General features: G+C 43.8%; 1 protein-coding gene across 1 annotated transcript in view; it reads right to left on the bottom strand.

Annotated features, from left to right (window-relative positions):
- Positions 1-8,107: 8,107 nt before the first annotated feature.
- CUL3 (cullin 3) overlaps positions 8,108-26,892 on the bottom strand; it is a 343,821-nt gene continuing 325,036 nt past the window's right edge. Inside the window, exons 14-15 of the mRNA XM_075340816.1 lie at positions 8,334-8,519; positions 8,108-8,203 (exon numbers count right to left, since the gene is read on the bottom strand). Of these exons, the coding sequence (XP_075196931.1) occupies positions 8,123-8,203; positions 8,334-8,519 (267 nt within the window). The 3' untranslated portion in view covers positions 8,108-8,122. The remainder of the gene's footprint in view (positions 8,204-8,333; positions 8,520-26,892) is intronic.

Here is a 26,892-nt window from a genome sequence, read left to right as displayed (position 1 = left end):
GATGTGTGGAGTGTTGCGTCAGATGACGTGGCCACCACAATCACTCTTTGCACCTGAGATGGTTTGTGAAGAGCTGGGCGTGGGTGGGCTCAGCACAGAAAAGGGCAGCATAAGTTGGGGTCAATACAGAAAAATAGCAACTTGGGATGAGATCAGTATGGGAAAGAGGTAGTAAGGCATGGGAACAGTATGGAGAAGGGGAACCATGTGTGTATCAGTATGGAGAAAAGGCAGCAGGGGGTGGGTTCAGTATGGAGAAGGAGCAGCATTGAAGCTCAGTTTGGAAAGTGATCAGTATGAGGGCGTAGCATGGAAAGAGGGCAGTATGTGGCACAGTATTGATAGATGGCAGCATGGTGGGGCTCAGTATGGAGAGAGGGCAACATGTGGGTCTCATTTTTGAAAAGGAGGCTGGGTGAGGGGACAGTGTGAAGAGGGGGCTTTGTATGTAGTGGGATGCAACACGAGGAGGACAGTAACGTGGGGGCGGCATGGATGAACAATGTGGAGAGTGGGTAGCATGAAGTGGCGTATCTGGGAGGTGAGGTGACGTATTTGACCCAGGTGCAGCCGGGGGCAGCCAAGAGAGGGACGCATTAGGCCGCCTGCTGTGTTGGTCTGAGGTGTCTTCCTGGCGGCGTCATTTTGCTGCCCCCTCCTTCCTCAGAGTGAGAGTTGGCCATTCTCTGAGCCGACTATCAAGCTGGGAGCCAACTCAGAAAAAGTCCAGCGTGCTAGCACCCAGTTGTGAGAGTGCTGATATTGCAAATACTCCAGCTGCAGTGTCTCCTTCTGTCCAGCAGAGGGAGGTCTGCTCAGGCTTAAAGGAGAATGGTGTGAAGAGAAAAGACAGGAAGTGGGAAGGAAAGAGGAGAGACTCAGAGCAGAGAGACTGGAGAGAGAGAAGGCTGCCGGTGTCCTGGTCCATGCTAGCAGGCCTGGAGTGAGAGAGAGAGGCCACTGACTGATGTGTGAGCAGAGTCCACTCAGCTGCTTGTGAGTTGATATAAATGGTTGCCAGAGAGAGATAGTGGCTGCAGAAGCGTGCCCGGCGGAGATCTTTATCTGAGGCCATGCTATCATTCTATGACTTCAGCGGTAGGAGAACTGTCCCTGGTGATTGTCGGTGCCATATAGAACTGTTGCAGAGCCAGACACGGAATGGATATCCCTTTGCCTGGAGACCCCTCTGGAGATAAATATGTTTAACAGTGAGTCCTGAACTCAGTCCTGGCCTATATCTTTTTGTTTTTGCGGACAAGTGTGCACACTGACTCAATAGTGGGTTTGGCGCCAAACCAGGTCTAATATATACTACGCAGCCGCCATTGCTGCAGTACTGTTGGTGTATGTCTGCTGGCAGTTGGTTAGCCCCGGGTACTTTCCTGTGTTGCTTATGTAGCGCCCTGGAAAACTAGGTAGTTGAACATGTAAGCCCCTGCATAACACCAATCCCACGAAGGGTTACATCAGCTGACCTGAAACCCTAGTCACCCTCCTCAGGGAAGGACAGACATCACCAGTGGGCGGGACCAGGTGGATAGGGACCGCCCACCTAGGGGTCTGGAGAGCCCGAGGCGGGAAAACAGTCAGATAAGATCAGGTTGAGTTGAAGTGTGGAGGTGAAGTCTGGCAGGTGCCAGGGTCGGAGCCCTGACACCTTGGCTAGGTGGCAGATGGTAGCCAGAGTCTGCAGGAGACGGGAAGACAGCTGCAGGAGATCCGAGGTGGACCGGGACAGGGTTGGAGCCCGCCGGTACCGACACCGGAGAACCGACCCTGAAATCGTGTGCACAGAGGGGTACTTGGACCCTGAAGCAAGGAACGCCACCGACGGCCTTGCTAATTAACCAATTGAAGGCAGGATTTTAGGTCCTGTCCCAACCTAAATCCTGAAAAGTAGACAACCACCCACAGAGAGGGATAGGGCCACCGTCAGGGCCTGTAGATCCCAAGGGTCAGCGTCAGACGGGCACGGCTCCCAAGCAAAGGACCGGGAGCTGACTCCTGTGTTTCAAACCGGGAAGTCCTATCTACAAAACACTGAGTGCAGAGGAGAGAGACTTTGACTACCAACCCAGGTGTGGGATAAGATACACCCGTCTGCGGCAGCCGGCCACCATCACGTTGGTTTACCACAAGACTTGTGTGCTTTATTTGACCGTGAGTAACATCCCCGGCCTGACCGGGTGCGCCGGCCCCTGCACTCATCATCCTCAACATAGAGACACTGGGCTCCGGGACATCCATCCCTACCCACGGAGGAGTTAACACCCATCTGCCAGCCCAACGTCCCCGGGAGCCCTGCAACGGCAGCGGTGGTGCTACATCTCACCACACACCATGGGTGGCGTCACAGATATTCTACAACCAATCCCGTCTAAATACGCCCCCCTTTTATTCAGAGTGTCCGCGCGACCCCCGGGTCCGGAGAACCGCTCGAGCCGCACTGTAGATCCGGATCCGAGCAGCACCGGCTGCTGTCACGGGGGCGGTACACTTATATGTGTGGGGGAAGGGCGAAGAATTAGAGTTTCTGTTAAGATTATTAATTGGTGTGCTGGTCCAGCGACAGCTCCTTCATACACCCAATGATTTACACCGTGTAATGTTTCCAGAAGTTCCTGGTTAGGTAAACTGTTCCTGTTGGTTCTTGTCCTATTGGAGTCAGTCCTTAGCCCAGCACGCTGATCCCGGTTCAATAACTGGGTGCCTGTACATTTCTTTGTGTTTATTTTTGCTTTACATGCCCATTGCCTTTATCGGGTTATAAAAAGTTTGTGTTTAAACCCAGTCTGGTCTCGTTCCTCATTTGTGACCCGCAGTATCCTGGGAATAATCTCTCGCTTTTACACTTTAAATTAGGTATACAATATATGCCTGCAAACTTTCCGGTATTAATAAAGAAAAGAAAATATATAGGCCCGAAAAGGATTTTTGTTTTTAGGTTGCAGCAGCAGTATATGTAGAGAAGGATGTAAGGCACTAAACCCTACCTATATGCCTCTAATCAAAAGCTATCCCTCCTCCTCCAGCTATCTCTATATTGAATGCAGGTAACAGATGTTTTACTATAAAAAGGACAGTATGTAGCCCTGAAAAGGAAATTTGTTTTAATAGTGCAGAAGTGGTATACAATTACTGCACTAACAAACACTGATATAGAAAATAGGATATCATTTCACCTGATAAAGTGCACGATTCAGTGCAGCTCCATCCAAAAGTAGAAATAGTGCCAGCACAAATCCGTAAAAAATTGTTTTTGCAATTTTATTCAATGCAAAAAGGCATAAAAATAAGAAGGTAGGTGGATTAAAAACCTGAGACTAAGGGCCCCTCTGGGCCAGAAATGTGCTACCTGTACCTGTCTTGTATCAGGTTTTATTTTAAATCCACCTACTTATTGGTTTTATGCCTATTTGCATTGAATAAAATTGAAAAAAAATTTTTTTACGGATTTGTGCTAGTACCATTTCTACTTTTGAACAATTAAACACTGCCTATATTCCTGCTATAATCTAAGCTCTCCCTTCTAGATCATTGCTACCTGAACTGCTTCCAGAAGACAGTGTGCTAAACATTGTGTCATCAGACCCAATGATGTGACTAATGAAGTTCCATTAGGCCACATAGCTACAGCATTACCGTGTATGGCAGGCAATCTCACATGGCTGTCTAACAGCCGCTAAACATGCATGGCAGGGACTCGAGTATGGCACTCAAGCACTCACAACACTGAGCAGAGTAACGAGTGTACGATCAAGTATCGAGCAGTGGCGAGCACGCTCGCTCATCACTAAGGATAAACTTTAGGACCACTTTGTCAACTAAACATACAATTATGTAAGAAATAAAAAAATAGATCCAGATTGTACCTACTGAGTATGCTCTTCATCGTGCTGTTTTAATTGCCATTTACTGCAGTCCTCAACATGAAAACAAAACTATTTCCTGCTTCAGAACGTTTTTGACAATTTGTGTTTTTTCTTGTTCTTAAAAATTTTTCAAGATTCCTGTTGTGATGGTCCCCAGGAGGTACAAACCACTTTGTTAAAGTGTGGCTGCCAGAAAAGTATAGTTATATACTCTATTCACAAAAAGTTAGGGATATTTGGCTTTCGCATGAAATTTCAGGATGATCATAAAATGCACTCTAATCTTTTCCGGTGAATTTAATGTGACGTTCTCTAAACTTTTGAATGCACATGTCCAACTGTTCAATGTTTCAGTACTTTTTGCACAACTTGCTGTTCTCTAACAAGGAGCTGGGGGACGAGGGTTGCCCCAAGTCTCACTAACTTATTTATAGGGTGGTTTGAGTCCTTTTCGCTGCTACATGGGTCACAGTATATGAACGAAATCCAATTGTATAAGCGTTTTATCGATGATTTGATAATCTGGAAAGGGCCAGAAAAAAGCACGTATTTTTGTGGAGTCACTTAATAAAAATGATTGGGGGATAAGTTTTGTGTCAAATATTAATATAGAAAAAATAATATATTTGGATCTGGAGATTAGTCATGAACAGAAGAGGATAGTGACAAAAACAGACTTCAAGAAAGTTGACAGTAATGGATACCTTGATTTTCGCAGTGCCCACTATTCAAAGTGGAAAAAAAACATACCATATAGTCAATTCCTGTGTATAAGATAAAATTGTTCACAGCAAAAAGATTATAAGATTCAATTCAAAATCTTGACCAACAGGTTCAAAGATAAAAAATACCCTAAGGAATTAGTACAAACAGCCTATGAGCTAAATTTAGAAAAAAATGCAAGAGGAGTATAAAATGAAAGAAAAAAAGATGGTGAATAAATCGGAAATGGCTGGAAAGAAAAACGTGGAAATTTAATTTTATTATCACTTTTAATAGAGGGAACAAGCTGATTAGAAAAATTCTTAGTAAATATTGGTATCTGTTGAAAAATGACCCATATTTGAAAAAAAATAATACGTCCAACTCCAGAGATCACATTTAGGAGGGGCACACCATTAAAAATATTGTAGCCCCTAGTAAAATTCGGAATCTCCAATCCCAGTAAGAAAGTAATGTTTTTGGCCAATTTTTTTTGTATATAATAATAATAAAATGTCTGTTGACAAAAACAATAAAAATATAAGTAGTGGAGTTTTTAAATGTGGGTCATAAAAGTGCTGTAGTTGTGAGATCTTACAGTGCCTTGCGAAAGTATTCAGCCCCCTTGATTTTTTTCAACCTTTTCCCACATTTCAGGCTTCAAACATAAAGATAAAACTTTATATTTTATGGTGAAGAATCAACAACAAGTGGGACACGATTGTGAAGTTGAACGAAATTTATTGCTTATTTTAAACTTTTGTAAAAAATAAAAAACTGAAAATTGGGGCGTGCAATATTATTCGTCCCCTTTACTTTCAGTGCAGCAAACTCACTCCAGAAGTTCATTGAAGATCTCTGAATGATCCAGTGTTGTCCGAAATGACTGATGATGATAAATATAAGCCGCCTGTGTGTAATGAAGTCTCCGTAAAAATGCACCTGCTCTGTGATAGTCTCAGTGTTCTGTTTAAAGCACATAGAGCATCATGAAAACCAAGGAACACAACAGGCAGGTCCGTGATACTGTTTTGGACAAGTTTAAAGCCGGATTTGGTTACAATAAGACTTCCAAAGCTTTAACATTCCAAGAAGCACTGTGCAAGCAATCATATTGAAACAGTGCAGTCCCGTATGAACGGGCTCCGGCACAATACTAAAAATGGATTTTTCAAACACAGCTTCTAGGCACCTGCTATTGAGGCACAACAGAGAATTTAAAGTGAAAGTTACTCCAGTGGAGCGTGTCTCAGAGGAAGTGAATAATCGTATAGCAGTTCTCAATAGAAAACAATCCTTTAAACCAAACATCAGGATTTTCATATATGAGGTAAAGCCAGTGCAGTACTGGCACTATCAGGCAGATTATCTACATACCATTAGTGGTCAGCTCGGATGTTTAGGCTTTCAAATCCAAGAAAGCGAAGTTTAAAAATTCAGCAGCTTTTTGATTGACGGTTGCACTAAGCAGATATTATCCAAGCGGGTTATGCACATGAAAAGCGCCATTTTCTGGGGCGCCTGCAAACTGCAATTCTCAGTGGGGGGCCCAGAAAGCTTGGGCCACACTGCGCTACGTTTTCCAGGTCCCAGCTGCCTAGTTATACCTGGCTGGATACAAAAATTGGGCGAAGCCCACGTCGTTTTTTTAAATTATTTCATAAAATTCATGAAATAATTAAAAAAAGGGCTTCCCAATATTTTTGGTTCCCAGCCAGGTACATATAGGCAGCTGGGGGCTGGGGGCAGCCCGTACCTGCCTGCTGTACCTGGCTAGCATCCAAAAATATGGCGAAGCCCACGTCACTTTTTTTTAGTTTTTGGGCAAAGAAATTAAAAAAAATTAAAAAAGGGCTTCCCTAGATTCTCCATTAATAATCTGCCTGATAGTGCCAGTATAGCACTGGCTTTACCTTATATACGAAAATCCTGATGTTTGGTTCCCTTTAATTGTTTGCATCCAAATAGTTTAAATATGTTGGTGAAAGTATGATGCTCATATACGGACAAAAGGGATTGCAAGACAAATGTTTTCTGCTGATTGTATTTTTATAGATGTGAAAATGGGGAAACTACATATCTAGTATTTTTTTCATGTATTTTTATATCTATATTTTTTATACTTTTATGTGTTAGATAGCGACCAAGAAGTGTATAACAGGTAAAATACAAAACAAAAAACACAACAAAAAAGAAAAAAAAAAGCAAAAAAACAAAAAACCTATCAGCAATAGAGAACCACCGGGCATGGGCCATAGGAGTTATATGAAATAAGGTGAGGAAAACGGTGGGGTTACTCAAGTGTTTCTCCTGTTACTAATTAGATTTTAATAATGTATTTTTTAAAGTCGAGCTCTGAGGGAGCATCTGTCATGTTATTTTACCTGAAGAAGGCTATCTTTTTTAAGATTTTTAGTTGAAACGCGTTGTAGTATTTTATAATAGCCAAATAAAACTTCTTCTGTTATAATATATCTGGAGATCAGCGCCATATTTTTGGATTTGAAGGATTTTCAAGCATTTTATTCAGCTTCCTATGACCTACATGCCCATATAGACGGCTTAGCAGGTATGATTCTCTTGACCAATTTACTTTAAATGCAGGAGAATTCACGCACAAAAATTCAGCGGAAAATACACTAGGTAGACACTAGATGCATAGCAGGTTCTTCAGGGGGTTCACTTTTTAGCAATAGGCCATTCTCTACATGTTATAAGCATCCTTTATCAGAAGTTCAGATGTCGTTGAAAAGTTGTTGTCTTGAATAATTGCTTGAATAAACACAAGAGGAGAAAAGGAGTCTTTTCTACAGATAAATAGTACAGTATTTAATTAATTAAATAAACAAACACATAATAGGTGGGGAACAAGTTACAATAATATTCAAGATAAAATCAAAGAGTATGGGGCAACCTGGCTGCACATGTGGTGTCTAATGTTATATATGGTTTTACCGTCGGTGGAATGAAAAATTGTACTGTGGAGGACATCAGCGCAGGTAAGGCAGTGGCCACAAGGGAAACAGCCACGTACTTGACCCCTTGTACTGAAAGGGTTTTGTATGTATGGCACATAGCGGCTTTTGACTAGGATGTCACTCAGATTGTTGGCACACCTTGCAGTCATGAGGCAATAATCAGGTCTATAACTGGAATGGGCCAATGTTTATTTAGGACCTCCAGCATATTATCCCATTTGTGGTTGTATGTCCTTATGAGCCTTACTTGAGGGTCCATTTTCTTTCACTTGGGAGTGTATTTAAGTAATTGAGTGCTCTGGGGTTTCCATTACATGGGATGATTACCATTAATCAGGACACACAAGCCAATACTGTACACATCATTGAGCGTCATTTCCAACGCTACTGAAATCACTTCACTTGGGACACCATCAAACTAAATTTAAACCTAATAGTTCAGGACTCATTAAATATTTATGTCGGTAAACATTTTGTATAAAGTGTACAAAAATGGTAATTCCTCTGCTTCTAATACGTTGTGCTGCATTTTCTTTCTAGATTTCATAATCCAAACTATTGCAGCTTCTATCTCATGTTTTCTATCGTCGTCAACTTTCTGTCAAGTTTCTTTTCTTTCAGGGTCAGATTCACCTTGTTTGGCCGCCACTGAAAACACAAAGTATAGTTTTAGTTAATTAAAATTATACAAGTAAAGACATACATTTAATATACATGGGATTTTTATACTATAATAATAATAATAATAATAATTTGGATACTATAATGTTGTACCCACTGTTTGGATTTTAACTCTATGAAGTTTGGAAGTGAACTGATCATTTACAGTGAACATGTGCCCACTCTCTATTTCCTTAGATTTGGGTTCTTTTGTGAGGACTCGTTGGGTTGGTTTTCCACAGGCCAGAGACTGAAGTGTCCTCACAAGCTCTCTCTCTGGGAAATCCGTCTCCTGCTGAATTTCCTAAACAGATACAGAAAAGCAAAGTTTCAAAATGCGTTTTACACACAAATTGTATTAGAAAGAAAGAAATGTTGGTTTTAGTGAAATCACAAGAAACTAAAAGCATTAAGGTATAAAGATCTATTCAACTACATAATTAAAAAAAAGGAAAGGTCATACTGAATGTCAAAGTCTGAGTGATATCTATCACATTGTGAGGACAGAATGGAGTTTTGTTGATTAGAAAAAAGAAAATAATAATAATATTATTCACTTGTATAGCGCCATTAATTCCACAGCCCTTTTGTCATGATTCATGTATGACTCTGCTTGTGCAGAGCCATTGTATGTGTTTGTTTTCCTGCTGTCTGCATTCTCAGAGGTTAGGTCAGATGGGAGGAGCCTATTCTGTCATGCCTCTTTTTTATCTTGGAATTATTTTCCTCGGTACACCGCCAGTGATAGTTCCTGCCCTGCAGTGTGCGCTTCTGATTCCTATGAGTCTGTTCTGATCCTGCCTGCTACCTAGTACTCCTTTCCCTGACCTCCGTCCTTCCCGTCTTGTCTTACCTCCCTGTCTCCCTAACCTGCTCTCTGCCTTGTTATCCTGTCTCCTCTCCCTCCTCTATACTTATTTGTCCTCTTGGTTTCCGACCCTGGATTGCTATCTAACTACTGCTCTGCTCCCCTCCCACTCCTGACGATACCTCCTGGCTTTCCGACCCTTGGCTCTCACTTGACCCCGGCTCCTCTTACCCCTCTGAACCTACGTGACCTTCCACCACTGACCTTCGGCTTCATTGACCATTCTATTGCATCCTTCCACGGATGCTAGTGACCTCTAGTGGGCCTAACGTTAACTACACTTAAAAGTACTACATCATGCCGACTCCCCTGGTGGTAGCATCACAACTTTAAATACATCAGCAACACTGTTCCCATTGGGGCTCAAAATGTAAATTCCCCATCAGTATGTCTTGGAGTGTGGAAGGAAACCAGAGAACCCAGAGGAAACCCACACAAACATGGGGAGAACATACAAACTCCTTGCAGATGTTCTGTTGAAATAAACATCAAAGACGACATTTCTTTATTTATTCCTATAGATATACCATGGAAGAAGTTAAAGAAAAAAAATATAAAAATAATACAGAATGGGAGCATATTGACAATGACACCATGACTGTCCTCATTAAACCCCAAGCAGTAAAATAATATTGCAGTGAACAAAGTATTAATGTTGATCTGACAGGTCAGTGTTATATGCATGGACCTATGAATGGTGATCCTGAGTAAGGGACTTTCTTACGAGTTGATGAGATATTCAGAACTGAGCTTCTCAAGCTTCTTTTATTCACCAGAAAATTGTGATGCCTGGGACTGACCAGTGGTTACGTCAATGCTAAGATTTGCAAAGATACCTCAATTTATATTAACATTTGTCTCTCATTTAGCAAAATAAAGGCTACTTTTGTGCTGGTTATAATGTTCTGTTGGATTTCAGCGATGGCAGCTGCCACAGAAAGTACTGTGCAGCTATAAATATCTCTAAAACAGACTTCAATTAAAAACCAGGTGGCGCTTTACAGTTTGAAAGCATTGTTGTATAAAGGGGTCCCCAACTCATGGCTGTGATCATTGGAGAACCAGTGTCAGCCATATCAGCATCCACATGAGGCCAGTTACAGCAGCAAAGTCAAAAGCTCTCGGTTCCACCACTGTCCGTCCTCTAGGCGGCAGCAATATGATGCAATACCTGTTCACCGACGCAGGCAGCTTCACTTATGATGTCTGGGGAATTGATATTTTCTCTGCAGAGATCTGGGCTCGTATGCATCTCTGAACTGAATGTGGCTCTCGGAGTAATAAAGGTTGGTGACCCTTGATCTAGAATACATTATGTAGGAAAAAGAACAGTAAATATCCTTTTTATATATATATATATATATATATATATATATATAGGGGTTGGACAAAATAATGGAAACACCTAACATTTTGGCATCATAATCTTCGAACATGTTATAAACATGCAAATCGTGACATATATTAATGTTTTGTAGTTGATTATCTGTGTTATGGATATGTGTATGGGTATATGCAGTGCCTTGCGAAAGTATTCAGTCCCCTTGAATTTTTCAACCTTTTCCCACACTTCAGGCTTAAAACATAAAGATACAAATTTTAATGTTATATCAACAATAATTAATTCTTACATTAATAATTAATTACAATTATAATAATTCTTAGAATAGACTTCATACAATTCCTGACTGACAGGTTTACTTAATTTTATATGGTCAAATAAACCAGAAATGGCTCTAGATTGGGAGCGGGTCAGTCATTGCTGCCACATGGAGCATTCTGTGGTATGACTGTTAGAAACTGACCTTGTTGTCCACAGCAACCAATCAGGGCTCAGCTATTATTTCTTAAGTTGTGAGGAAAAATGAAAGTTGCACTGTGATTGGTCATTTTGGGCACAAGGTAATTTTGCTTTCATATATTTATTAAGATAAGGTTAACGGAATAACATATCAAATCCACACAATCAAGATATTATTATGCGTAGCATACCATTATTTGAATACATGTGGGGATCTATTGTATGAATAAAACTTTTTTTAGCTGGGGGGGTAGGTATAGGAAAAGAGAAAGGAGAGGGGAGGGAGAGGTAAAGTAATTACTTTATTGGGGATGAAAGAGGGGAGGAGGGTGGAGGCAAGGAAAAACAAGGTGAAGAGGGAGTGGGTAAAAGGAAGAACAATGAACATATACAAATCTCAACCATGTTAACAGGCTTCCCTTCTAGGAATATAAGCATATTGTCAAGAAAGCATGACTGAATGTTTGAATAAAACGATTCATGTTATAAAAAAGGTTTTTAAGTAGTTAGAAATATTTATGTAATACCTTGTATAAAACTATTCCAGTGATCCCATCTTCGGTAATAGGAGGCAAAGGCATTGTTAATGGTAGCAAAGTACTTCTCGAAGTTGTTGTGAAGAGAAGTAGTCTCTACGACCTCAGAGATAGTGGGCACCGTAGGTTTCTTCCAATTAGAAGCTATAAGATTTCTAGTAACTAGAAATTAATGAGTTAGGATAGGTTTATGTATAGGGTCAAATTTTTCCAAATTAAGTGAAAGCAGGGCCATTTGGGGAGTTACCTGAATTGTGGCGTTAGTAATCTGATTAATCAGACTAGAAATATTTTCCCAGAGACTCTTCAATCTGGGACAACTCCAGAAAATGTGGAGTAGAGTACCTCTCTCGTAAATCTGGGACAACTCCAGAAAATGTGGAGTAGAGTACCTCTCTCGTAAATCTGGGACAACTCCAGAAAATGTGGAGTAGAGTACCTCTCTCGTAAATCTGGGACAACTCCAGAAAATGTGGAGTAGAGTACCTCTCTCGTTGCAATCCCTCCAACATAAAGGGGACATCTCTCTATTAAATTTAGCAAGTCTGCATGGAGTGAGATACCAACGCGAGAGAATTTTGAAGTGAGATTGATGGAGAGAGGCACATGCATTTGAAGAATAGGTTAGTGAAATGGCTTTCTGCCATTCCTCATCCGTAAAGCTCTTACCCAAATCTTTTTCCCAATCTAGCATCTATTTGCTTTTGTGGAATGTTAGATCGTTATTGAAGTAGTTAAAGATATTATTACAACACCATAGGGACATTTTGGTTGGGTTACAGAATAACATGCAGGTTATTTCAGAAAGGGGGTTTGTAAATAATAATGTTGTCTTTAAAATTTCCCTAAATTTGATGAGGGCCTTAAAGTCAGAGTCTGGGAGTTTGTGTTTGATCTTTATATCCAGGAAGTTTATAAAGTCTTTTCCATTAAAGATGTCTCCAACCGTTTTTAGATTTGACTCTTGCCATCTTCAGGGAATTTCTAAGTGTAATACTATTGTATGAACTGAGGATTTCGATTGCGTTAGGGCAATGACAACCAGAGACGGGTACTTGGTGCAAAGACGTTTATAATATGCAACCAACAATATGTACACAGAACAGAACATAAACACAGTAGAACATAAACACAGTAAATACCTGCCAGGTTCAGAGCAAAGGGCAATACCCGGGGCCACGCACCGGACTCCCCCAGGGAGACCACCAGGAGCGAACCCCTATACAGGGACTGTCTGGCGATCACCCCAGAAGGCCTAAATGCGCAGCAGCCGGGACACGAAAGGGCAACAGGTATAGTCTAAAAATGTCCGTACGTGATGTGAGTCCTAGGGTGGATATGAAATGGAAGGAACCGGGCAGAAGTGCCGACCAGAGACGGCAGACGGAGTCCGGGCACAGCTTGATGAGACCAGGTGACGTCCAGAGCCGGTGTCGGGTGTTTCAACAGGATCCAAATAGCAATCAGGAACCAAGAGCAGCAGGGCAGGAGTAGACAGGAAGCAGTATACTCAGGCAACTAGACTAAGCTTAGGGGCGGGCTTTTAAACAGATGAACAGGAAGTAGGGCAACAGAACAGAAAACTCCATGTTAACAAAGGGCAAGATCCTTCAGAAGAAAACTGGAAATCCTGGAACTCTGACAGTACTCCCCCCCCCAGAAACGGCCTCAGGACGAACCAGGGCCAGGCTTGTCCAGGTACCTCCGATGAAACTGAGCAACCTTCTGGGGCGCTCGGATGTTACCCACAGGTTCCCAGGAATCATCCTCGGGGGGAGTACCCCTGCCAACGAACCAGATACTGAAGCCGATGCCGATGGAGCCGGGAGTCAATAATGTCCTCAACCACATACTGCTCCTGGCCATCAACCATCACCGATGGAGGAGGAGGCACCATACGACCCTGAAACGAATTAGGGGAAACCAGTTTCAGCAGGGAAACGTGAAAGACCGGGTGTACCTTCAAATTCCGTGGTAGCTTCAGCCGACAGGCCACAGAGCTCACTATCCCGGTGATCTTGAATGGACCAATGAATTTCTGCCCCAGCTTTTGCGAAGGAACACCCAGTTTTAGATTCTTGGTGGATAACCACACCGAGTCCCCTACCGTATACATGGGTGCCTATTTCCGGTGAGTGTCTGCCGACTTCTTGTAACGCTCCTGAGCCGGAGCCAAAGAGTTCTTCAAAACCTCCAGATTTTGCTGTAGCTCTGTCAATCTGTCCTCCACTGCGGGCACCGAAACTGCTACCGGTGACCTAGGCAAAATACTCGGATGATAACCCAAGTTAGCGAAAAAGGGCGTTACCTTAGTGGAGCTGCTCTGAGTGTTGTTATACGAGAACTCCGCCAAAGGAAGCAGCTTCAACCAATCGTCCTGCAGATGGCTGACATAACATCGCAGGTACTGCTCCAGGGTTTGATTAGTCCGTTCTGTTTGCCCATTTGTCTGGGGATGGTATGCAGAAGACAAACAGACATCAATATGGAGTGCCGAACAAAACCCTTTCCAGAACTTAGAAGTGAACTGCACACCCCGGTCAGAGATGATCTCATCCGGTACCCCATGCAACCGAAATATATTCTGGATAACCAAATCCACTGTCTCTGCAGCTGAGGGAAGACCGGTACATGGAATAAAGTGAGCAGCCTTTGTCAACCGATCCACTACCACCAAAATGGTATTGTAACCGCCCGAGACGGGCAACTCCACAATAAAATCCATTGAGATGGATCCCCAAGGGCGAGATGGCACGGGTAACGGTTGAAGGAGTCCCGTAGGAGCCACACGAGGGACCTTGCACCGCACCGGGCACAAACCACACATGAGTGGACATAGTCTTTCACATCCTTTAAACAGGTAGGCTACCAGAAAAAACAACTCAGAATTTCCTGCGTCTTCTGTACCCCCCTATGACCTGCCAACACGGAGTCATGGACCAACTTGAGAACCCGAAGTCTTACAGCCTCCGGGACATAAATACGTCGCTCTCTCAACCACACACCATTCCGAAGGACAAGAGTCACATCATTCGGGGGGGCAGCAAGAAATACGTCACCATCATAGGGCAGCTTGATGTCCTTCCACAAGTCCTGGTCCCGGATTACTCCAACAAAATTGGCATCTGATAAAACGGTTTGAGATGGGGTTCCAGGCACGGAGTCCATGGCGTGGATTCGGGATAAGGCATCGGCTTTCCCATTACGTGACCCTGGACGGTATGTGACGATAAAATTGAACTGGTAAAGGAACAGGCTCCAACGGGCTTGCCGTGGAGACAGGCACCTGGCAGATTTCAGGAATTCCAGGTTACGATGGTCTGTGAGAACTACTACTTGTTGCTCTGCTCCCTGTAAGTGGTGTCTCCATTCCTTAAAAGCAGAAATAATCGCCAACAATTCCTTGTCCGCAATGTCATAGTTCTTTTCTGCAGGGGACAAACGGCGAGAAAAGAAGACACACGGGTGCAAGAGACTCTTGTCCCCAGTCCTCTGTGAAAGGATAGCCCCTAATGCATAATCGGAAGCATCGACTTCCACAATAAAAGGGAGTGCGTGATTCGGGTGTATTAGTATTGGCGCTGAGGTAAAACAAACCTTGAGACGATTGAAAGCTTCCTGGGCCTGGGCGGACCACACGAACATCTGCCCCTTCTTGGTTAACAGGGTGATAGGACGGACGATCTCTGAAAAGTTGCGGATAAAGCGTCTGTAAAAATTAGCAAAACCGACAAAGCGTTGTACCTCCTTGATGTTTCCTGGTTCCGGCCAGTCTAGAATTGCCCGTATCTTGCCAGACTCCATGTTGAGTCCCTGAGGAGAGATGACATATCCTAAAAATTGTATCTTTGAGCAATGGAATTCGCATTTCTCCAGTTTAATATACAGGTGGTTATCCCTCAGATGGGTAAGTACGGTCTTGACGTGCTCCTGGTGTTCCTGTAGGGAATCAGAAAAGATCAAGATATCATTCAGGTAAATCACCATGAACTGATCCATTATATCCCTAAAAATATCGTTGACTAGGTGTTGGAAAGCCGCAGGAGCGTTACAGAGTCCGAAGGGCATCACTAGATACTCATAATGTCCATACCGTCATCTGAACGCTGTTTTCCACTCATCCCCGGGACGTATGCGAAGTAGATTATATGCCCCACGGAGATCCAATTTAGTAAATATTTTGGCCTGTTGTACTCTCTCCAATAGTTCGGGAATCAATGGCAACGGATACCGGTTAAGGATGGTTATCTTATTTAGTTCCCGGTAGTCGATACAAGGTCTCAGAGTCCCCTCTTTCTTCTTCACGAAAAAGATGGGTGCCCCCGCTGGTGAGGTAGAAGGTCGAATAAATCCCTTGGCTAGGTTTTCATCGATATAATCTTTTTTTTTAAAATCAGATCTTTTTTTATTAAATCATTAGGGATCAATACAGAGAGTATTTCACTTTTCATATAACTGATAACAATAAACAGATAAACACATATGATTTATAAATCAGGTTCTTTCTCTGCATATATGTAAATATAATAATAGAGTTCTCAAATCATAATTATATTATATAACTTGAGCCTACAAACCTCGTGGCTCTACAAATAAACAAAACTTAAATTATGCAATAATGCCTCAGACTAACAGGAACACCTCCTCCATCAGCCGTGTCGCTCCACATCATATTGCTATACTCTCCTGCTCCTCCCTCTCCGTGCAGTCATCCATGAAACCATTCCAGTCCTCTCTCACCTCTTCATTCAAAGTCCATTTCGCCACAGAAAAAACTAGTTTTAATTCCCTTCCTCACACATGCCATCACTGCAGGCACAACAGTAACCGGTCCAGCATTGCATCCCGAACCAGTGCACTAGAGGGTAGGCCCGGCAACTCCATCCATGGCCGCCAAATGTTGTAAAACTTTTTCAATGTTTTTCTTTTTAAATAAACTCCCCTTTCCAATCTTATGACGTTATTTAATTTGTTTTTGAGCTCTGGTAATGTTGGTGGTAGAGGGTCTAACCAGTGATATGCAAGTAGCTTTCTTGCTTGGTACAAGATACGTGCTATTCCCAGGGCTGTTGGAGAATCCGGATCCACTTCTCCTTCCCATAGACTCAACAGGCACAGGCGGGGCGACGGTGGTATTGTGATATGATATATTTGACCTATAAGTCCCAGGGTTTGGTTCCAGAAATCACCAATGTGTCCACACTCCCACATAACATGCATCAAATGGGCATTATCCTGTCCACACCTAACACACTGTGTGTTTGGTCTGAGTCCCATCTTAAATAGTAGACTGGGAGTTTTATATACCCTGTGGATGAGATATATTTGAGACAGCTTTTGGCACTCCGATACCGCCAGTTTAGGAACTTGTTCCAATATATCAGACCACTGGCCTTCTGTCAGGGGACCGACGTCTCGTTCCCATTTGCTTTTAACAAGCAATGGATGTGTTTCCAGATGGGCAGGTAGTAATTTTTTATATAGTTCCGAAATAAGACCCTTAGAGGACTCAGATGTAAGCAGCCTATGTAATGTTTGATTATGTGTCACTGTGACCGGGTTTGTCCTCCCCTGTCTTTCCAGTGCGTGTCTCAGCTGCAAATACTGATAAAAGAAGACATGCGGAAGGTGAAACTCCGTTCTCAGTTGTTCAAAGCTTTTAAGAGTATTATTTTGTAGTACTTGTGACACTAAATGGATCCCTTTATCCTCCCATCCTCTGAACCCTACTAATTTTTTAATTTCTGGCAAGTCGGGGTTCTGCCACAGTGGCCAGAGCTCTGTAGGTCCGCTTATCCCCAAAAGAGACTTACCCCTGTCCCACACCCGGAATATCATAGCCAGTGTGGGATATCGTGCCCCATTTATCTGTCTTTGTCCCACATCCAACCGGCAACCTGGGTACTTCCATACTGATCCCTCTCTCACTATATCACCACTGGTATCATACCCTCCTTCTTTGCCCCAACCCCTCAGATGTTGCATCTGGGAGGCTATATAGTATATATATGGGTTTGGTACCGCCAGTCCTCCCTCCTCCTTTCCCCGCTGTAGCACTTCCAGTCGAATCCTAGCTTGCTTTTTCTTCCAAATAAGTTCCCGGAATATTGTATTAATTTTTACAAAAAAATCCCTACATATCCACACTGGAGAATTATGTATAAGGTATAGTAATTGGGGCATCATTACCATTTTAATTAAATTGGATCTGCCGACATTTGATAGCGGCAAACGGCACCAGGTATGCACTTTTGCTCTGAATCGCTGTAACAGGGGTTCCAGATTTAGGGCCTGGAAATCCTTCGGGATTGGGCTGACAATTACTCCCAGATATTTAAACTCCCGGACCACAGGAACTGGAATCTGTAAGTCCGAAAAGTCCCCCGGAATTAAAGCCGACTTGGACCAGTTGATTAGTAGACCAGACCTCTGTCCAAATTCCCGAATGATATTCATTGCCGGCAAAATCGAGGAACGTACCCTGTCTAAATATAAGAGTAGATCGTCTGCGTATAATGATATCTTTTGTTCCACGGCTCCACACCGAAATCCCTCTACCTCCCTGGATTTCCGTATTGCCACTGCCAACGGCTCCACTGCAGTCGCGAATAGCAAGGGTGAAAGCGGGCACCCCTGTCTAGTACCTCTTCCAAGAGGAAAAGACTCGGAGACCCTGCCATTAACCCTAACCTTTGCCACCGGTGAGTCATATAGCAGTTTTACCCAATTTATGAATCTATGTCCAAAGCCTATTTTCCGAAGTACAGACCACATATATTCCCATTCAAGGCTATCGAACGCCTTAGCGGCGTCTAATGACAAAATTGCCCTTTCCCCCGGTACCTCAGAACTATGTTGAATTCCCAAATATAATTACCTGAGATTCATAGATGTGGCTCTGCATGGAATGAAGCCTGTCTGATCACTCTGCACTATAGATGAGATGACTCGGGACATCCTATTGGCGAGCACCTTGGCCAGCAATTTAATGTCTGTTTGTAGGAGAGAGATTGGGCGATACGAATCCGGGATCTCTGGATCTTTTCCAGGTTTTAATATTAAGACTATTAAGGCTTCCCTCATAGAGGGCGGGAGGACCCTCTGCCTTTCAGCCTCTTCAAATACCTTAAGTAGTTTGGGTAGCAGTAAGGGTGCATACGCTTTATAAAACTCTCCAGGCAGGCCATCCGTTCCCGGAGCTTTTTCATTTTATGTCTGACCAAGCGCTTCCTCCAGTTCTTCCAATGAGATGTCCCGGTCCAGCAATTCCCTGTTTACATCACTCAGTGAAGGAAGAGAGAGAGCATCCAAATACTGCTCAATCTCAGTCTCCGTGAGGTCACAGTCTGATGTGTATAGCCGCATATAATACCTCTTTATTTCTCTTATTATATCCTCGCTTTCTGTTACAAAGTCACCTGATTCCGTCTTTAACCTATTTATATAAGAAGATCCTTCCTGTGCTCTAATGACTGTGGCCAGTAGGTGCCCCACGCCCTCCCCCGCCATAAAATAATTTTGTTTAAGGAAATAGCGTTTATTTTCTGCCACCGACATGAGATTTTCTTTGAGTGACATCTGTGCCTTCTCTAGAGTGTTTTTAGTTTCTACTGTTGGGTTGAGCACCACCGCAGCCTCCGCATCAGATACCTCCTGAATCAGACTCTGGGTGTAACATTTGGTTTGATTTTTGCGTATGCATATTTCTCTAATATATATGCCCCTTACCACAGCTTTCATAGAGTCCCAAACTATGTGTGGCGGTGCAGAGCACTCATTAATATGGAAGTATTCTAGAATGTTATCATGTAAAGATCCCCCAATAAGCTGGATCCAGAAGGGATTAAGTTTCCAGATAGGCCTGGGCAGAGTGACGGGGTTTCCCCATGCAAGCGTAACATGTAATGGTGAGTGATCACATACGCTTCTAGGTAGGTAGGCCACCTTTTGTGTATATAAGGCCATAAGTGCGTTTCCAATAGCCAGGTCTATCCGTGACATGGTGTGGTGGGAGCTAGAGTAACAGGAGAATTGTTTGGTTGTGGGGTGTTGGGCACGCCAAAGATCTACAAAACCCAGCTCCGTTAGCATTCTAGCAAATGAAGTCGGGGCGGCGTTCTCCGATATGTTTCCCGAGTGTAACTTATCTAGATAGGGATGTAAGTAATTATTAAAATCCCCTATCAAAAGCGTCGGCACAGATGGAAGGGAATCTAAAATAGACAATATCCTTTTTACCGGTTCGACTGAATATGGTGGAGGGATATATATCGCAACCAGAATAAATTGTATACCATACAGCGTGCAAAGCAAACATACAAATCTGCCCCCCGGGTCAATCACTGATTTGGTACATGAGAACGGGATGGATTTGTGCACCAACACACTCACACCCCGTGCATGGGTCGAGTATGTGGAATGATATTCATGCGCGATCCATCCTTTCCTCAGCCAATGAACATTATCCCTGACCATGTGGGTCTCGGAGAGACATAAAATAGCCGTTAAAAGTTTCTGTAGGTGAGTAAATATAGCACATCTTTTGTTCGCATCTCCGAGCCCTCTAACATTCCACGCTACAATATTTAAAGATGTCGCCATAAGCGTAGACTAAGATATGATCCGGACGGATACTTCATACCTGGAGGAGAGAGGCGTTCTCCACCGATTCTCAAAAACATTAGGTTGAGCGACACGACTGAGGCACACCACACTTCCCAAACAGATTGCATCATACAACAATAAACAAGAAAAACAAGGAGAGAGATAGGGCTCCGCACACCAGTGCGCAGTGCCCCTGCCCTCAAAATCAAGTGTATCTTACACATTTCTCCCAAATAGAGAGAATCAGGGCTAAAAACACGCCCCAAGTCCATGCAGGGAGGGGGTCCACAACTCGCTAGTGCAGCGGGTGTCCACAATGAACCGGCCGTCTCCCAACCTGGATCCTAGATGAATTTAACTGTAATGAGCTCACCAGCATAGCGTCCCAAACAAAAACAACGCCTGGCGGCAGAAAGGGAAACCTCAGGTATTCTTCCTCCTCAGGGATCTCTCATTGATATCCAGCCAAGACAATGCCGCCCCAGCCGTATCAAAAAAATGAGTCTCTCCGTTCGCAGCAATCCGCAGCTTAGCAGGGTACATCATGGAGTATGGCACTTGCAGGTTGCGCAGTCGTTTTTTGATCTCAATAAATTGCGCTCTTTTACGTTGCACTTCCATGGAGAAATCAGGAAATATTGATATCTTCCTCCCATCAATTGCAAGTTCTTTGATATCTCTGGCTCTGCGCAGGATAGTGTCCCTATCTTTATAGTGCAGTAGTTTAATCAGAATAGGACGTGGGGGTGCTCCCGGCTGTGGGGCACGCGCAGGGACCCTGTGCGCCCTTTCAATGGTGAAGAAAGAGGATAGTATGTCTTTTCCCATGGTGTCTTTAAGCCATTTTTCAAAGAAATTCAGTGGGTCATTGCCCTCCATCCTCTCTGGGACCCCCACCAGTCGCAAATTACTTCTGCGGGAGCGATTTTCCAAATCATCCACCTTGTTTAGCAGTGTGGAGATATTTTGCGTGGCCTTTCCCAGCTCTCGTGACATTGGTGGTAATTTATCCTCTGTTGTACTCACTCTTTCCTCCAACTCCCCCATTCTGACAGTCACCCCTTGCAGCTCACGTTTAATACAGGCCATATCTGAGGTGACAGTTCCCATCTGGCTGCTTAGAGTGGCCAATGTGGTATTGCAAGAGTTAATTGCTGCCAGAATGTCTCTCAGTATGGCCTCAGTGAAAACAGGTGTTGTTTGCTCCACATCTCTCCCTCCTCCCTCTGCCAGCACAGGCCTGTGTGTCTGCATACCTTGTGCTGCTGAACATGCAAGGCCCAGGGTACTCACAGTCTCACTGTCGGGTATGTTTTCTCCCTGCTCCAGGGCCCGTTCAGCGCTGCCATCGGGTGCCTCGTTGCAGGTAGGCTCTGTGCCAGGGGCCACTCTGGCAAACCGCTCCAACCTGCTTGCTACTCCCACTGCTCCAGCTCGGGATGGTGTGGATGCCGGCGGCGCCATATTGGATTCTTCAGAGGCACGCTCCTGCGCGTCTCTGTCCCTTTTATTGCTGCTGCGGGTCGGCATATCCTGGCAGTGCTCACTTCCCTGGGTGTTATAAGTTGTGTTGCAGCCCTCCAGGGTCGGTAGTGCCTGTCAGCAAGGCCGGTGTGCAGGATAATTCAGGATCCAGGCAGGAGCTCACCCACGCTGCTTCCTCTCTACATGAGGTCCAGGCCACGCCCCCATCGATATAATCTTTTAGTGCTTGTAACTCTGGTGCCGCCAACGGGTAGACATGACCAAACGGGATCTCTGCGCCTGGGAGTAATTCTATGGGACAATCATACTGTCTATGCGGGGGAAGCCGATCTGCTTTTTTTTTGTCGCATATATCTGTGAATTCATTATAAACCGGGGGTAGAACAGGTACCTGTACAGTGCCCTCCGCGTTCTGTGTTACCGGAACTGGTACAGTTGGACTAATGGTTGGACCACTCTGGGGTGGGAAGGATATTTCTTTAGTCTCCCAATTGATGACTGGATTTGTAGACCGCAGCCAAGGAATTCCTAAAATTATCAGAAAATGGGGAGAAGAAATCAACATGAAAACAAGGATCTCATGCTGACCTGGTTTCATCACACATTCAAGGGGTACTGTCTCCCTATCAACTGGTCCGGAAACTAATGGAGAACCGTCTACCGTCTCCATGGTAACCGGTGAGGATCTTTGTTGAGTCTGGATACCGTGTTTCCTGGCAAAAGAAGAGTCCATGAAATTTCCCCCTGCCCCAGAGTCTATCATAGCAGATGTAGGAATTAACTGTCCCTCCCACCGAATCTGAATGGGAAGCGAGCAATGGGTGTATTTCCCTTCCGGGTGCTTAGGTGAAGTTGACATCACTGTCGAGGGAACTACCGCATCCAGGTGTATACTGGTTTCAGAGACGTCGGACTCTGCGTTAGTGTTGTCACACTCTGCCACTGCTGCTAGTACCTTATTCGGGCAATTGGGACGTTTTGGGCAATCAATCAGAAAATGGTCCGATTGACCACAATAGACACACAAACGCTCACGGAGCCGATGTTCACGACGTTCGTTGGTCTCTCGCCTTTGCAGAGAGTCCACTTGCATAGGAACATCCTCGGCCTCCCGTGGCGTCTTATGAGCGGGTTCCCTAGAAGGGAAAGCAAAGTCGGTTACCCGGTTTACAGCTGCCCATTTTTCCTGTCTATGTTCCGTCAAGCGGGTATCGATACGCACACAGTGATGGAGAAACTGTTCAAAATCCCGTGGAGATTCGGCACGAGCTAACTCGTCCTTGATGGTACCGGACAGACCCTTTCTGAAAACTGACAATAGCGCATTGTTTCCCCAGTCGGTGTCTACCACTAACCTCTTGAACTCGGTGGCATATTCAATGACAGACCGCTTTCCCTGACGTAAGGAAAGCAGAGCTGATTCAGCGGTAGCACGGTGATTAGGATCATCAAACATTTGTGCCATGGCTGTTAAAAAATCATCCAGGTTATTTAAACGGATATCACGATTCTCAATCATAGGATTAGCCCAAGCCAGTGCTCGTGATGTTAACAACATGATTATGCATAATACCTTTGCCCGGTCAGACCGGTAATAATCAGCATGTACATCAAAAAACAGTATACACTGATTAACAAACCCCCGGAACTGATTTCGATCACCACTGAAACGAAATGGGGGTAACCTAGGCATACCGGCAGCTGATACGGACGTAGTGGGGGTGGCTTCTTGAGCCTCCACTCTGACTTACAAATCCTGAATAGCCGGACCAAGTACCTGGTGATTGTGGCCCAGCTGTACCTCCACCTCTCTAAGCTTAGTTTGCACCGCCTCCATCTCCTGCTGCAAGGAGTTAATCATGGAGAAAAGTTGATCTACTCGTGTCTCCGTCATTGCCCCAGCGAAATCCTCTTAGTGGCCTGAGTATAATGTAATACTATTGTATGAACTGAGGATTTCGATTGCGTTAGGGCAATGACAACCAGAGGCGGGTACTTGGTGCAAAGACGTTTATAATATGCAACCAACAATATGTACACAGAACAGAACATAAACACAGTAGAACATAAACACAGTAAATACCTGCCAGGTTCAGAGCAAAGGGGAATTCCCAGGGCCACGCACCGGACTCCCCCAGGGAGACCACCAGGAGCGAACCCCTATACAGGGACTGTCTGGCGATCACCCCAGAAGGCCTAAATGCGCAGCAGCCGGGACACGAAAGGGCAACAGGTATAGTCCAAAAATGTCCGTACGTGATGTGAGTCCTAGGGTGGATATGAAACGGAAGGAACCGGGCAGAAGTGCCGACCAGAGACGGCAGACGGAGTCCGGGCACAGCTTGATGAGACCAGGTGAAGTCCAGAGCCGGTGTCGGGTGTTTCAACAGGATCCAAATAGCAATCAGGAACCAAGAGCAGCAGGGCAGGAGTAGACAGGAAGCAGTATACTCAGGCAACTAGACTAAGCTTAGGGGCGAGCTTTTAAACAGATGAACAGGAAGTAGGGCAACAGAACAGAAAACTCCATGTTAACAAAGTGCAAGATCCTTCAGAAGAAAACTGGAAATCCTGGAACTCTGACACTGAGTTATCCAGAATCGCCAAAATTTTTAGGGGAGTATTTCTAAGAAGATGATTTTTATTAAGATTAGTCAGAGTTTTAGCCAAAGTTTTCCATGCTCTTATTGTAACGTATAAAGTAGGGGAGTTTGGAGGTGGGATAGAAGGGTTGATTAGGTGAGTTAAAGTTAAAGATTTTATGGGTTGGTAATTAACAGAGGACATCTCTAAATCCATCCAAGGAAATAAATTGCTTCCCTCTATTAGCCTCTGACTCTGTTTAATTAAGTTAGAAAGATGATAGTTTTTAATATCGGGGAGCCCTATAACTCCCATTTTTTTCTGTTTGAGTAAAATGTTTTTGTTCACTTTTGGCCTTCTATAGTTCCAAAGAAAGTCACTAAGTACTTTTTGGAGTTTGTTTAATTGATTTGCCGGGATCATTAAAGGTATGGATCTAAGGATATGTAAAATTTTTGGTAATGTCATCATCCTTAAGAATACCACTCTACCTAACCACGACAAATCATTATTTGCGGTGTGTGTCAAGTCTTTTTGAATATTTTCAATCAGAAGACTAATGTTATTGGCAACCATTTTTGTTAAATTTTTATTGAGGAGCACTCCAAGATAAGGCATAGATTAATTCTCCCATGAGAAGAAGTGGAAGTACCTATCTGTTCGATAATATCATTGGTGAGGTTGAAGTGCATCATTTTAGGTTTTTTTTTGTTTAACTTGTAATACGATATTTGAGAAGTTTCCTAGTATCCTGATAACTTCAGCAGTTGAGGTAATGGGTTCTGACAGGGATAATATCACATCATCTGCGAAGAGCCCTAACTTATGATGGGTGTTTCTAGTGTGAATATCCTTAATGTCTGGGTTACTTCTTATGTGCTCAGCAAGAGGTTCAATGGATAAGGCGAACAGCAGAGGAGAGAGGGGACACCCTTGCCGTGTACCATTAGTGATTGAGAAGATATTAGACATCTGATTGTTTGCAAATATCCTGGCAGTTGGATCTACATATAAGGCCATAACTCTATTGATGAACTCATCATCAAAACCAAATTTTCTTAGAAGTGCTTTCAGATAAGACCAATTTACACGATCAAACGCCTTTTCTGCGTCTAGAGAGAGGAGAATTGCTGGTAAACCCTTGCCCTCTATATGATGGATTAAATCAATTGTTCTTCTTGCACAAGCTAATTTTGATAAGAGTCCCATATGTGATAACATTTTTATATATATATTTTATATTACAATTGTAAAGCAAACAATAGAATGTATCATACAAAATCATTACAGGCCTCATTGTAGTGCCTCCACCACACAGGTCAGACCCACATGTAACATGCTGGTATGGGTACACACAGGACAGCCTCATATGTAGTAGTAGGTAGAAGTAAAGCTACCTATGGATGACCGATTTCGGGTGCAGCCAATAATGTATATTATGAGATAAATGCCGCAGGTGACAGGGCTGAGAGCAGGCTCTGAGGTAAAAAATATCACTGGCTGTACACAATGCACATCATGCGGGGTCAGAAGGGGCCGCCTCAGGGAAGGAGCCCACAGACCTCCAAGGGGATGGCCACTACATAGGAGTCGCCAGCGCCATCCTCTCCGGTGCCAAAAGATGAGTGCCTATGAAGAGATGTTATGCAAATGTTGAGAAGGGCTATTGGATCAAATACTTAATTAACCTCAAGACATAGGGGATTGTGGGAAAATATGTCCAATTAAATCATTTCACCTGAAATAAGCCTGTTCAGATCATACACTTGACACAGATCTAAAGATGGCCACCATTTCCTGGTCTTCACACCCTGCCCTTGTATGCAAGGAATGTCCAGATGTAAGAAGAATCACCATATAAGGAAAAATACCCACTGGCCAACCTAGAGGACCAGCCCACTGATGACCTCATGGACCAACCCATTGATGACCTTATGGACCAACCCACTGACCGGCCCCCGGATCAGCCCATGGACTAACCCATTGACCAACCCACTGACCACATCCAAGCATCCCCACTGGGGGGCCGACCATGCTCCTTTTCCTAGTTTATATAAGTCTATGTTCATAAGGTTATGTGCGCACGTTGCATTTTTTCTTGCGTTTTGGTGGCGTTTAAACTGCACCGTGTCAATGACAAAATGCATGCATTTTCCTTCCCCAGCAAAGTCTATGAGAAATCAAAATTTCCATCCGTACCACGCTTTTTTTAGGCAGCGTTTTGTTTGACAATTATTTGTCAAAATCGTTGCGTAAAAAGAAGCAGCATGTCACTTCTTCAGTGCCTTTTGAAAACAATTTCCATCCATTGAAATGATTGAGGTGTGACAAAACACAACCAAAATGTTTAGCTCTGCGTTTGCACACATTTTGGTTGCATTTTGAATCCGTTCTTGTCAACAAAAGACGCACGTCTCACAGCTTCTGGCTGGTATTCTGAGACTGGGGAGGCCTATCGTTTTTAGTCTGCCCCCCATCCTAAAAAAATCAGCCAACATCCAGTAGATGTGACAGTCCCAGGACCTTACCAAGCTCATCCCGATCACCCTGGAGCGGTGGCAATCGGGGTAATAAGGAGTTAATGGCAGCCCATAGCTGCCACTAAGACTTAAGTTAATAATGGCAGACGTCTATGCGATACCCCCCCTGATTAATCTGTAAGTGAAAGTAAATTTAACATATACACCCAAAAAATCCTTTATTTGGAATAAAAGACAAAAAAAAACACCCTCTTTCACAACTTTATTAACCCCAAACACCCCTCCAGGTCTGACGTAAACCACACGAGGTCCCACGTTGC

Source organism: Anomaloglossus baeobatrachus, chromosome 3 (assembly GCF_048569485.1).
Source record: "Anomaloglossus baeobatrachus isolate aAnoBae1 chromosome 3, aAnoBae1.hap1, whole genome shotgun sequence".
Lineage (NCBI taxonomy): Eukaryota > Metazoa > Chordata > Amphibia > Anura > Aromobatidae > Anomaloglossus > Anomaloglossus baeobatrachus.
Note: the sequence above shows the minus strand (reverse complement) of the source record. Positions and strands in the feature narration are given on the sequence as shown.